We start from the raw sequence: 14,997 nt of genomic DNA on the forward strand, positions 1-14,997 counted from the left end.
ACGTGAGGATTCAGGGGCCACAGAATTGTCGCGCAGAGAGCTGTATCAAAAACAAAGTCCCTAATACACTACAGCACCATATTTATAGATCTTAGAAGCACACTCCTGATGAGTAATAGGGTTCGTCTAAAGTTAATCTAAAGAGTAAATTTAGCTTGGCCTTCAGTTTGGAATACAATAGGATTTGAAAATCTCAATGAAATCTTAAATTTGAAGAATTTATTATATCTTTATTACTAACACAATTTTTTAAGTAAAAAAAATACAAATAACTACATTTTTATCAGAGATCCCAAAACAAAAATATATATTATTTTAAAACTTACCAACTTTTCGATTGGTTTTTTACTTAGGAAGTTGTCCAGACTAAAAAAAAGATACATTAAGTACTAGTGCCATTTCTAGTATTATATGATAGTACAAATGCTCTTCACTTACCATTCCTGTTTGAAAAAAACCCACACATCGTTCTTACTAGTAGTAATCTCAAAGAAATAAAAAAAGCAAATTAACGTGAAAAAAAAATATTTTCGGAGACACTTCCACTTCCGTTTTCCTTTTTTTTTAGCAGTGCATAGGAAACATAAAATTTTAAGTTCACTATTAAAATATATAGTTTTTCGGTCGTGTCGCCGCCTTGCCCCCAAAACGCCATCCGCACATCATCTAGATTCTGGGTTCTAGAACTTTGACTATTTATAAGCACGCGCGCCCCTTTAAAACATATTTCTGAGGGCTTGTTGCTGCACCGTGAAAATCGCCAGAGCGAGATATATGTGTATGCAACAGATGCCCCATCCACTTAGCCATATGCGCATAGGCAACTGCAACAGATTTTCTATTTTCGTTGGCGCTCTCGAAGCGTGACAATTATAAGAGATTATCCAAGACTCAAAGTCGAGACGCGTGGGCGACCACAAACGATGCCGCCTACACCCCAAAAACCACCCATTCCTCAAGCCCACCTCCTTTGGAAAAGGAAGTTGTTGGTTCGATAAACAAGATATAAATATAAATAACTGGGAATGGGTTACGACTCAAGTTCATGACTCAATCATAAAGTTCTCCTTCGCCTTTGGCACGTGCAAAAATCGAACTTTTGGACTTATGTCAAGGCAACCGCAACTAAACTTGCATAAGAGAGTTCCACGGCCTGGTGACGTCAGCGGATGCTGAAATATATACGCCGAGATTTATAGCATCAACAAATGGGGATCGTTTGGCCCGAGCAGAGCGATGCTCAAAAGTGCATTCGCATTTCAATTAAAAACAGAAACAGAGACAGCGAAAAGAGATGGAAAGAGGAGACGAATATGGCAAAGTTCACGTAGGCGAAAAACGAATATGGAATGCACTGCAAACGAGTGTTAAGCTTTATAGTCGCATGATCACCTAAAACATAATTTATTAATAACCAAAAACCGCATTTAAAAGCAGAATTTTGGTGGGAACACTAGCTTTTTGAAATCAATTTAAAAGATGTCCAAAAGTCTGCACTTAATAAATTAAAGCAGAATTTCGAAATATATCAAGGTTTTAAGTATATTTTTCTATACTTTTAAACACCTTTTTCACTACTTCAAAATGATTTTATGATTTTTGTGGCACCCAAATATATTTGTATTTCAACTTAAAATTTGTAAAAACAAATAAGCTTAACATTCAAATACATTGGGTTATAAAAACTTGTTAAATTGTATTTTCAAGGAAATAATCAGTAGTATTTGTAAATTAAAAAATAAAAAAAAAAGGAGCATTGGAATGTCTTCTTATATGTACGTTTAGTTTTCACAATAAAAAAAGATTTGTTACCGGCTTCAAGAACATATTCCTTTTTGAACGGAAACCCGATTTTCTCGGTGTAACAGTGACTATGAATGACAAACTTATTGCCCCAGCTGTGATACCCCTGATTTATATAAAGTCCGCCAAAAGTGTCTCCAACTCTGCGGCCAGCTGTTTATTTATGTGAAGCGCCTGCAACACCGCGTGTTGCTGAGGTCGGCAAATGTTGCTGTTGCAGCTTTAACTGCGTCTACCTTTTTTGGCACACTTATGCAACTACCGCTGGTGGCAGTAAGTGGATGTTTTTCATGCCCCAAAAGTGGACATAATTGCACATGTGTGTGGGGGCTACACACCCCGTCGTGGTCCCGATTGCCATTCCCATTTCCATTTGCCATCCCCACTGGCCAAGAAATGGGCGCTCTTTGAAGTCGGTTAGGTTAACTGATTGACTGATGGTCGTCGGGAATGGGTGAGATTTCAATTTGAAAATGGGGAATTGGCAGTCGTTCTGGCGGAGAACACTGTCGAGGGTTCAGCAACATTTGACGTCGCCAGCGGCGGCTTTAAATAAATCAGCCGTAAAGAAAAGGCAAACAAGACGAGAAGGGAAACCAACAGCCAGAAGACAGCAGAAATCCAGCAAAAGCGAGGGAGTCGCAACAGAATCGTGGCCTTTGTTGATGGCAGCAACAGAAACAGCAACAGCAACAACACCCACACTCGGTCCAAAACTGGAGTGCAACTATTTTTAATGCCATGCAAAATGCGCACAAGCAACATGTTGCTGCGGGAGCTTTGGACTGGCGATGTTGCTGCTGGCGTTCAGTTGAGCACGAGAAGCCGGCGCGAGAAGTTCACACGAAATCGGGAGTTGTTGCGTGAAATGCTTTTGGAAAACTTATACGAGTACGAGTAAATCCGAAATAAACCGCCTCACAATGAGCAAGAAAATGTGGCATAAGATTTTCAAATCCAAGGCCCAGAAGCCGCCGCCTTTGGCCAAAATCAACAAGCGACATAGTCGCATAGTCTACGAGGAGTACCAGCAATTAAACGAAAAAGAGCAGCTAAATTTCAGCAACGAAAAGGAAAATGAGCATGAAAATGGAAATGAAATGAAAAAGGCCCTGCCTGTGGAAATGGCAACGGCAGCATTAACGTTTTCGAGCAGCAGCCGCTGCAAAGTTCTTTCAACTCGTTGGAGTTTAGTGAGGCGCAACAGCAGCAGCAGCAGCAGCAGCAGCAGCAACATCAGCCAAAGCAACAGCAGCAACAGCTGTCAACGTTTTCGCGCGTTCGCAACACATTTTCCATCAGACGCAGCAGCAACAACAGCAACAGCAAAAAGCTAACCAATGCCAAGTCAAGTGAGTCGGATGCAACATCATCAGCAGCAGCAACAATTGTAAATGCAACAGCTGCAACTGCAACAGCGGCAACATTAGCAACATTAACAAACAATAAGCCAAGCAATCAACTGCAACGCGTCTTGATTGTTGTCAATAAGATCGATGTGGCCACTAACTGTCCAACTAACCATTTGCATGCCAATCCTACAGCAACGTCAGCAATTAAATCAAGTAATTTTCAATGCATATTAACAACTAATTTCTGTCAAATGAACCGTTATCGTTTCCACCCAAATTACTCATTGGTGAAAGCCGTTGGGGGAAATCTCAGCTGCTGTCCACATCTGCTCCAATTATTTCAATCTGTCTAAATGGTGACCTCTTATTTGACTCCTTCTGCTTATCAACTTCCAGCCAGCCAATGATGTCACCTTCGGTAGTTCTCAATGAAATCGAAATTAAGAGCTTTGATTAATGCGTAGTTGTTTTGCTACTTAGAAAAGAATAGAGATTCTTTAATAAATAACTATAGTAGTCGCTTAAATGTTTTAGATTTTAACTGTTTTTGAATGGCAATAGAAAGAAAAATTAAAATTCTCCTTGAAAGAGATAGTACTTTAAATTATAGGCGATCGTGTTGTTGTATTCTAAGCGACCGATAATTTTTAATTAACTGTATTATGAATAATACATTACGTGAATCATTATAAAAGATTATGTTCGCGTTCATAAACAATTTTCTATGACAAATGCAAAAATTATTATTTGTACAAACTAAGAATTCATCTGAGTTTTTGATACTTGTATAGCTTTTGGGAGCGATATATTCATATATATATGTATATATTTCAGCCTATGAGTTTACAGATACAAACATATAACTGATTTAATGCTATTATCATTTCCGATTCCTTATTTGCTAATTTTAAATTGTGTAAAGAGGTTCTTATATAAATGTACGATATGTACTTTAAAGAAGGACGTGTTGATTGCCAATATTAATCGAAGATTAACATGTTGAAGTAAATTAAATACAAGTGAATAAGACGGGATCTTTAATATATCAGTTTGCTATTATTAGCATTAAAGTTGCTTGGGATGATTTAGTTCTAGATTAAAAACCTTAAACTTGAATTTTCAATCTCAGTTAGCCCTTGGGGGAACCCAAGTGCAAACGGGTCTGGTTCCCAGCTTACCAGTACCCGTTCCAAGGTGCCAAGTCCTCGGTTTTAGTTTCCATGGCCATTCTTCTCGGGTGTCAGAGAGTTCAGAGTTCAAAGCGTAGCAAAGAACCTGAAAACCGCTTCGTCTGGGAACAGGGAAATTGTTTGTAATACACTTTTACCATATTGCACACAAGGCAAGGCATTTATGGGCCCGCTGAAGACTTAAGTGGCTTATGGAGGTTGCCCAACAGTTGGCCACAAAGTCAAAAACAAAAAATATGGAAATGCTTAAGACTAGACACCAACTAACAATATACATGGATGATGGCACAGTGATTGGGCAAGTAGGAAAGCCATATTCGACTAGATTTAAAGTGGCATTCATCACACGCCTGAATGGCTTTAAACTTTTGATCTAGTAAACTCTTGACCATTTAAAAATCCCATGCCCAGGCCATGAGATCTCGAGATCTGCTAAAGATCTGATTCTGATGGAGGCGCTGTTCAGTTGTTATTTTTAAATATCTCAAGTGGATGCACATAATGCATGCGCATATATCTCATATTCGAAGCATCATTAGCACAAGACAGATGGATAGATAGTACAACTCACCCACTTCTCATCGCTGGGTATTATGATTACGTCTGTTTATGAACAGTATGCGTAACACACGACTTTGCATTGATTTGAATGGAAATGAGACAGGGGCTCCCAGTCTCAAGATATTGCGGAAATTCTGCTCTGTGCGTGCCGCTGATTGATGTAATCGCAATCTGACTGCCAGTTTGCGGGTGCTACTCGCCCGGCATTATAATTGGATTTACTTCGTCTCTGTGATTAGTGGCCGCCTTCATTGATGGTTTTATTTGCTCCTCAAATGCTCCATGGGCGCTGCTTCTAATTATTATTCCGCAATGCCCACACAATGTAGCGCGAGATAGGTTTATGTAGCACAGTTAAAGAATAGTTCCATTTTTAACACCACAATTAAAGCGCAAAAACGATTACAAAGTACAGTCAGATCGATAACGATAGGCAAAGTACCGGCAACTTTTCGTTTTGACAGTGGTGGAAAAGGAATTTATTTAAGGACTTGGAAAAAGTAGCTAAAATTTATATTCTTCTAATTTGGAGAAACCTAATAATATTGCAGTAATAAAAACCTTGTATTGTTTGGTAAGGGAAAGTGTGTGTAGGTTGGGACAGTCTGTAAATTGACACAGAAACATCCTCACGTATGATTCGAAAAAAGCAGAGAAGTTTGAAGCAAAGCATAAGCCTGGTATAGTCTGTGTTAATCAGCTACTGGTAATCATTTATATTTTTTTAAACTTCTGTAAAACGACAATAATATCCTTAAATTTGTCGGTCAGAAAAAAACTTATTAACATTTTGTATACTTGAGTACACCTTTTTGCAATCTTTTTGCAGAGCAAAATGCTTCGAGGAATGCGAGTCGTTTTATCAACCCTTAGGGTTAACTTTTAATTCCTACCAATTATAAAAAAAGAGCAAAGAAAATGAGGATATATTTGTTATGCAGTATCAAAGAATATGATACACAAAATCTAAATTTAATTATATTTTTGTCCCCTGACGATAAATAGCCAGATAACTAGTAGCTAAAATCATCACTTGTAACCGATCCTCAATACCTAACGTTTACCAACACTGACAGGATATCGATTATTTCCAATTTAGGGTGCCTAACGGTTAAACTTAGATTGTTGAAGAATTTGCTCAATTTAACGTAAATCAAGAACAATAAGTAAAGAGATCAAAGTATACGTGGGCAGAACCACCTGCCTTTCGTGAGATGCAATATATTCGCTCTTCGAGATACAATTCCCGCCTACAAGCCAAAAAACCAGAGAGTTTGGCGGAGACCACCTGCCCAATTTGGACAAAACTACATTTCATCAGTCTGCGGCCAGCGGATAAATAACAATTTATAGGCTGATCGCCAAAGACGAACCGAAATAATAGCTATAAATTATTTGGAGCTGCGACTGTTCCATTGTTTCTTCGTTTTTGGGGAATTTGTTGGTGGGGCCAGACAATTTGTCGCCCAAAAACACAATCGACCATGAATCTTCCAACAAGCGATTTTCCCTTGGCTGCCAGCCATTTCCACTTGGAAAGTGACTGGAATTTTCAAAGCGACGAACTTTCCCTTCTAAAACCAAGCCCTTTTGATCTGGATAGGAAATTCAGGGTTTCCCAGTTACACAGAGACAAAAATTGGTATGATATGGCTATCAATTTTAACTTTTTGGATTTGTTATTATAATTAAAATATACAATGAAAAGAAGCTCACTTCATACGACGAAGTGGAAAAACTATTTCAGCTTAGACAATAATTTAATAATTTAAAGAAAGATATATACAGAAAAATTCTTTGGGCTGCGCTTAATTTTTAACCACCAAATACCGTGTTACGGGAACCAATCTTAAATTACCAATATTCACTTAAAAAAATTGTACGAAAACACTATTAACTTAGCGAAATTATATGAACAATTTAAATGTATCTTTACCTTTATACTTTTTTTTTGAGATCACACACTTTGAATTTTGAAACGACTCTTAGTTTGCTGCTCCTGTCCGTTCTGTTGTTGTTTCGTTAATTAAGAGAAATATTTTTATTTTTTACGTCTCACATCTCGACTAACAAACATAGCCAAAGTGCTCGCAGCTAACTGAACCCCCCGTCAAAAATTCGATACTCAATTTTCGACTCCATCTTCTCGTTGACACAGCAGCAATCCACGGCACCACGGATCCCGAGGCGGAAGACCCGATGCAGGGGGGCGCGGATGAGGATCCGCAGCCCCCGAAGCCACTGACCTCCGGCTCTACCAATCCGGTGCCGGAGTACGCGCCCGAACAGGACACCCAGCTGACCCCGTGTCCGTGCTGCAGCCGCACCTTCATCACCAGTGCCCTGCGCAAGCACATCGTCATCTGCGAGAAGTCCTCCAAGAAGCGCAAAATCTTCGAATCGTTCCGCCAGCGCCGCGCTGGAACCGCCCTCTCCACGTACGTGCTGCCCAAGAACTTCGGCATGCCCAATGCAGAACGCACGGCGGGATTGCCTTATCCTCCGACCAACAGTCGCGAGGCCACGTCCACTGCAGTGAGTGCTGCTGCTGCCGCCGCACCTTCAGAGGTGAGTACTTCCACTAAATAAATAAATAGGATATATTTAATATTAAGCACTCTAAAATTCAAACATAGTTTTTCATATTGATTTGGATATTAGTATGGGTAACTGTGTACTGTCGTATTTTAAATAGTTTACCACTTTTATATGCAACTAGAAGTGGTTTACCTATTGATTCGAAACATTCATCAAAACTCTCTAAAATTTAAGAAACTTAATTAATTCATGCTTAGTTTAAAAATACATATAATTTATAAACACGTGACTAGTAAATTGAAATACAATGTTAGGAACTGGGTAACTGGATATTTTAAAAAATCATTTTTAATTTTTATCCACTTTGGGAACCATCATTTATTTATAACTTAACACAGCAATAATTTATGCATTATGCAAAAATTATATTTAACCAAACAAGTTTTCTCTTTGTAATCTAAAGTTAAATAATTTGTAAAACATAAGTAATAAATAATAAAAATAAATTACAGACAAATCTAAAAGAAGTAAGATTTATAAAGCTTTCACTACCACCGGTGTTTTATCACGTTGTATTGTAAAGATAAGTGACTTTTATAATATTAGAAGAACGAATTTGTAGAACTTTATCTGTAAATTAATCTCTAGATTTTCTGCGATTACTGTGAGTTTTTCCTACCCTTTCCAGCCAGTAAAGTCGCCGGCGCCAGTGCGTCGAAAGTCGCAAACCGAAATGGTTCGTTCCACCGCCCGAGCCTCATTGCGCAAGGCGGCGTCCACACTCTCCTCCACATCCGCTTCCGCCGAGGCGCCATCCACTGGGCCACCTGCTGCTCCTCCAACGGCTGCTCCCCTCGTGCGTGAACGATCGCTGGCCAAGCGGATCAAGGCGCCGGCCTGCGATCGTTGTCCCCACTGCGATCGGTCCTTCAACCCCAAGGCCTTCGACCGTCATGTGGAGTGGTGCAAGGAGAAGGCCATCCTGGCCACCATGAAGTCGACCAACACCCAGGAGACGAGCAAGGCGAAGGAACGCCTGGAGGCGAGGAAGCAGTACAGGCCTCCGAATCTCAAGTAAGCCTAGATTTAGTTGGCACTTACACTCACATTCCTTTATTCACACACTTATTGTTTCACTTGTCGTTCTTGTTTCCTTTTTTTTTTTGCTATTATACACTTGTCTGCCATGTTTGCCAGGACGAAGAGATCACTGGCCCGGGACAAGTACTCCGGAAACCACGAGGAGCTGCTGGAAGCGGGTGAAATGGCGGCCGCCAAGCCAAGTATGATGTCCCTTTCGATGACCTCGTCCGTGCACAGTGATAAGTAAGTAGATCTTATAGATCTCTAACAGATAGATAGTCTTAGTCCACCCGATGCTCTTCTGGTCGTCGTAAACCGTATACCGTATTCGTAACCATTTGTTAGCCATAAAATAGCCACCGTCGTGTAGTTTCAACACACTGTAGTTAGCAATCTTCGATCAGCGATCTTCACTCATCCCAGAAATGATCCCCAGCAATCCGCAAGCTCAAGTCGCAAGACCACGTACAGCAAGTCGTGGGATGACAGCGATCACCCACAACCAGGTGAGCCTTTACACGATGTCCAACGATGAGGATCCCCCATCCTCACCGCCGCCGCCGCCCAGGGAACGTCGCTCCAAGCGCAAACAGCAGGAATCCTGCAGCGAAATCGACGAGACAATGGAGCGACTGAGGCGTAACGCCGTCGCCGGTGAGGATGCCCTCCAGCTGGCCAAGCTGGATTGCGTGGAGGCGCCAGTGCTCCAGCCCAGCAGTCGCCGCAAGAGTGCAAGAGTGTCCAAACGGGAGAAGGAGATCTGTTTGCCGAATCTGCCACAAGTAACCATGACGTTCGATGAGCTCAATGGTCTGATCAAGCGCAAAGGTATGGGGATGATCTGCTGCCTTTTGATTAGGCAATCTCCACTGATCGTGGCATGCAGTTCTTCAATTAATTTGAGACACTACAACTTGTTAGATCTAAGAACCCGGAACCATTTTTATGGTCGTTAATTAGTGCGCGCCGCATCAGAGCGTTTTTGTTTCGGAAAGTCAGCCAAGCATTTAGTCCAGGTGCCAGTGCATCCATTGGGTATTTGGTTTGGTTAGGAGTCTAAGAAGGAGAAGTCAAGGGTATCCAAAAGGAAATGTAAGTGGCAGGGTTTTGATAGATTGTAGGGTTTTAAAATTAAATTTTTTTTAATGGACAAAATATATTAATTGGACAGTAATTGAGTTTTCAAAAAAAATAAGTTTTACTCTGTATTTATAAAACTATAATTAAACTATAATTATGTAAGTCAAGTAATGTAATCAATGTTAATACAATTTATAAAAGTTTAATTTTTGTTCAGATTTTATAGAGAGGTATTTCATTTATCCAGGATATGAAATTGACTGTTTTTCTAATTGATGTTATTAACAAATTTGGTAATTTACATAACGTTCATAAATAAGTTGAGAAGAAAGATAATTGCTTTATCTATCAATGGAATTTGCAATAGATATAATATATATACGAAGAAAGAATTAGTGAAATCAATAGATTAGTTACTTTTACAATCCTATGAGTATTTTAGGGCGTTTCCCAAGTTATATCCAGGCTAATCCCAGTACACAACCTCCCAATCCGCATGTTGCTCCACTTTAGGCGGCACGCCCATTTGCAATCTAGAAATGGATGAGCAGGAGATCGCTGGTTTGACCTCCAACCAGCGCCCAGCCACATCGATAGTGCGCCAGGCGAGACGACGCATTCGCACCCGGGAGAATCCCAATCTGGAGCTACGAGCTCAGCAGCCGCCGGGTTCGCTGATCTCCAAGGACCTGCAGTTCGCCTCCCTGGACTCCAGTCTAGTGCCCCTGCGAATGCAACGTAAAGTCTACTCCGGATCGGAGGAGGACTCGCCAAGGGCGGAGATCCAGATCAAAATGGAGGCCACAACGATGCGCACGGTGTGCCGACCCACGAAGAGATCAGCAGCTCAGGAGGTGATGAGCAACTCGAATTCGATGCGTGCTCTGCCCATGAGCAGCAGCGGGCTGAAGCAGAGTTTGGAGGCCATTAACCAAGCGATGGGACAGACGGTGCTGCCAAGACTGAAGTTGGACTACGAACCGGAGGCAGATGATGGGGATAACTATACCAGTGACCTGAATGACGAGCCGGAGGAGGAAGAGAAGGACCTAATGAGTCGTGCGGCCAAGCTGATTGAACGAGCTCGTTCCGATTCCAATCCCGGTGAGCAAAGTGAGGAGGATGATGAGGAGGAGGAGGAGGAGGAGGAGAGAAGGAGGCGGTACTCAAACTACCTCCTTTGACCAAGCAAAACAGCAACGTGAGTCGCCGTTTGGTGCTCCTAGAGCAGGATGAGAATGGCACCATGTACATAAAGTCAGCGCCGAGTGCCAAGCGCCGTTCGACCAGGTTTGTAGCCCATAAAAATCCCCATCCTCTCCAGACGACAGCCAGACAGAGCACAAATTGGGTGGTTAATCTACTAACTAAACACTATTAAGCCACCTTTCTAACTCTGTGAAAAATCTCTATTTGAAACAGCGGCCTCCTGGGGGATAAGTACGATCCCTTCCTCTCGGCCAAGCGACAGCTGGAGGAGCTCTGCTCGCCCAGCACGCCGCCGCCCGAGGAGGAGGTGGTGACTACCAGCACCACCAGAACATTGACACCTTTAACCACAGCCACAACCACACCGACAGCCACACCCAGTAACGCCATGACCACGTCATTGACCACCAAACCAGCACAAAGCACTCAGCGGACCCTGCCCGCGTCCAATTTCCGACGCACTTCGTCGCTGCGCGGACCCCGTCGCACGCCCATGCTCAACAGTCGTCCGCTGTTCGCCACCAACTATCGACCCACCATCCAGAGGGGTCTCTCCGACGAAGGTCCCATCTCCACGAACTTCTTGAAACCGGAGGAGTTCGATGAGATGCCAGTGAGGGCGGCCTGTGGCAATGATTTCCACAGTCCACGAGTGGTGCGTCGGGACCAGAGTGCCTCCAATCGCAAGCAGCTGCTTAAGTTGCCCGTTGGTATTCAGAGCAATGAAGCCACTCCCCAAACCGGACGTAGTGTGGCCAAGACAGACTCGCTGGCCGTCTTCCTAAAATACGAACACGAACTGGAGCAGCTGAATGCCAAGGCGGCGGAGCAGGCTGTGGCCAATCAGTTGACCAGCAAGGAGCAGAAGGACAAGAGCAACACGCTGAGCAAACAGAACTCGGCCAAGAGCCTGGGGCAGAGTACTCCGACGACCCAGTTGCCACCACTGACTTTGACCGCATCTGTAGCTAAGGAGCCGAGCTATCCGCCAGTGGCCACGCCTCTGCGTTTGGAGCCCATCGGCAGGCCAGCTTCAGCGCTGACACCCATCAAACTGGAGAGCATCTTTGGACCCAGGAGATCAGATTCAGGGTCAGGCTCGGCCGCCAGCGACTTTATAGATCCCAAGCTGATAAACGCCTGCGATAATCTGCATGTAAATAGTGGCGTATCCTCGGATGCCAGCTCCACGCCTCAGCAGTTGTCGCAGCAAAGCACGAGCCGCAGCAGCTCCCAGTCCACCATCACCCATAGCCACACGCACGAGAGAAGGCAATCCTCTGGGGAGGCCAGAAATCTCCTAAAGCGCAAGATGCGACTGGGACGCAACCAGTTCCTGTACGACGCCTCGCCCGAGGATGCGCAGGATGCCTCCTCGGGTTGCTGCTCGGCGGACGACGAGGCCAATCGCTCGTCCATGGAGTACGACGAGCAGTGCTGGCAGCAGCAGCAGAAGCAACTGCTGGCCAATCCCCTGCCACTGGTCATGCCCATGGGGCACGGCGCCATGCCCACCTTCGATGACTTTGACTTCGAGGAGTTCCTCTCCTCATTCGAGAACGAGAATGACGATGAGCAGTTCCCTCTGTTCAAGGACTGTCGCGAGTTCCTTCTGAATCGCTCGACGAGCAGGCAACGTTCGTTCCAGAAAGCGATTTCCACGACCCAGACGACAGCCACACAGCCTACAATTACCCCCAATTATGGTCAACACCAGGCCAAGACAACTAAAGACAGTCACGCCCACAGGTCGGAGTCCAATGCCAGCAGCGAGGAGGAGAAGATGGAGAAGCAGGCCGCCGAGGATCAGCGGGATCAGAAGCGGGAGATCTTCATCAGCATCGAGACGGAGGCCAATGCCCAGGGCCGCTCGCCCATTTCGCCCGAGTCGCTGCGCCACATGGTGGGCAACGCCCAGACGCCCATCGATGTGCTGCACATCGAGAACGGGGACGAGCCGGAGCACGCCAGGTTCAGCAAGATCAGCGACACGGAGGAGGCCCCAGATGAGCCCGGGGATCGGGCCAGTCAACTCTCAGCTCCCAGCTCCCGACTGGCCCCATCCTCGAGTGGCTCCACCCTGGCGCCCAATGTGCAGCTGAACAATGCCAAGAACATGATACAGCGCATGCACAGCGAGTACCGGCAGATGGGCGAAGAGGCCAGTGCCTCCATGCGACGCATGCTCATTGTGGGCAACGGCGCAAGGAGCGAGGATCAGGAGCAGCATCAGCAGCCTAGCCGGGATCACAGGAATCCCAATCCAGGGGGCCCATTGACGCCTTCGCCATCGGCCGACTCCGATGAACTGAGCAGCCTGGATGGCTATCCCATGTCCTCCTCGCAGGACTCGCGTCCCGGAGCCAGCTCCAAGCTGAGCTCGGATTCAGCATACGGCAGGTAGGACCATTTAGGATCATTCTAATTTACATATTGATCCTAAAAAAATTTTAAAATGTTTGAATATTTAAAAATTAAATATTTTTGAGTAATTTATTAAACAACAACAAAATAAGACTTTGTAAAAAGGTGCAGGCTAGCAGTAATCAATAATGTTAGTTTATAATGTGAGCGAACATGCATTCATTGGCACCTTTTTTAACGTTTTAATTTATAGAATTTATTTTGTAAAACTTAAAAAAGTATCAAGTATTTTAAACTCACATTCATGCTCAAGTAAAAATTTTAATTTGTTTATAAATGTGGCAGGTCAAGATAAGTTTGTGGCTAGCTGGTGACTATTTACTTTTTAGAGTTTTAAAATATAAAACACTTTTCCAGTGTATCAAACAATACATATTAATATACTTTCTGTTTCTTTAATTAATTGCAGCAGCAACTCACCTTATAGCTTGTCGCGTCAGCGCTCCACCGAACTCCAGCCGGGTACGCCCCGATCCCTGGGACTCCTGCGCCCGCATACGGCCAGTGCCAAGTTGCCCGGCTTGTCCATGTCAGATGCCTCCACTCAGGCACAGACCAAGTACGGAACCCTCAAGGCTCGCCAGCGGCTCTTTGCCCCAGAATGTGGCAGCAATAATGGCAACGAAGATGGGGCCGATTCCTCCAGCAGTGGATCGGATAACTCCCTTGCCGCGCAGCCGAAACAACAGCAGAAGCAGCTGCAGCAGACCAGCAACTACAATTACCAACAGCAGCAGCAGCAACAGCAGCAGCAGGCCCAATCCCAATCAACTTACAACACCAACAACAACAACACCACCAACAACAACAATAATCTACCGATGACACCCAACACATCGCAGCACTCCCTAATGAGCAATTCATCCATGAGCTTAAGTATGAAGATGTCGAAATTCTGCCACGAATGTGGTGCCAAGTTCATCATTGAGCACGCCAAGTTCTGCATGGATTGCGGAGTGAAGCGGGTTGTACTCTAGATTAACCCCACGTAGCCGTTGATTTCAGTAGCTCACTCAAACACTCACTCACAAAATACAGAAAAGCCAACACTCTAAAAACACCAAAACACCGAATGAACCCGGAATGAACAACGAATGAACCAGCAATGAACTTCGCTGAATGAACCCTGGCTGGATCTTTATCGGGGTCTAAAATATACCAAATGTAGATGTTAAACGAAAGCAGTTTACGGATAGCGCTAACACCGCCTCTATATACAGAATAATAATATATATTTTAATACAAACCAAAACAAGCAAAACAAAGGTTTTAAATCGAACAAACTTTAATTAATCGAACTAAACTTGGCATTTCTTTCGTAAACATATTTCTCATCTTCGATTGCTTTTAAAAAAAAATGAAAAAGCGAACAAAACACGCAACTCAACGTAAACAAATATATAAACACTTTAACAAAGTTGTTGATTAACAAAGACTGAACGAATTTAAACGATATAGAACGTTGAAAAAATTATGGATTATGTAATGTGACACAAGAGCGAAACTATTTTTAAACATTTTTCAAAACCTAACGCAGCAACTCCATTGTACTTGTATTTTGTAATCGTTTTACTAATTATATAGACACTGCTTAAAAATATAAATATATAGATATATATGATAATGCATTCACATCGATTTGAATCACCGATTTGGTAGAATATAAAAAACTTTAAAACGTCGAAGTTGACTTAACATTCATGAGAACTCATACGTTTGGATTTAACAGGTCCAATTCTTACATAAATCTTAAATCA

At 43.4% G+C, this 14,997-nt stretch overlaps 1 protein-coding gene across 1 annotated transcript; it reads left to right on the forward strand.

Annotated features, from left to right (window-relative positions):
* Nucleotides 1-2,528: 2,528 nt before the first annotated feature.
* Nucleotides 2,529-14,868, forward strand: LOC128253696 (uncharacterized). The gene is given in 10 exon segments (XM_052982303.1): nucleotides 2,529-2,894; nucleotides 2,897-3,155; nucleotides 7,068-7,474; nucleotides 8,133-8,518; nucleotides 8,642-8,770; nucleotides 8,964-9,355; nucleotides 10,121-10,770; nucleotides 10,773-10,897; nucleotides 11,030-13,216; nucleotides 13,650-14,868. Coding segments are annotated over 10 exon segments (5,271 nt in total). The 5' UTR covers nucleotides 2,529-2,726; the 3' UTR covers nucleotides 14,218-14,868.
* Nucleotides 14,869-14,997: the final 129 nt, after the last annotated feature.

This window comes from Drosophila gunungcola (assembly GCF_025200985.1).
Source record: "Drosophila gunungcola strain Sukarami chromosome 2R unlocalized genomic scaffold, Dgunungcola_SK_2 000004F, whole genome shotgun sequence".
Lineage (NCBI taxonomy): Eukaryota > Metazoa > Arthropoda > Insecta > Diptera > Drosophilidae > Drosophila > Drosophila gunungcola.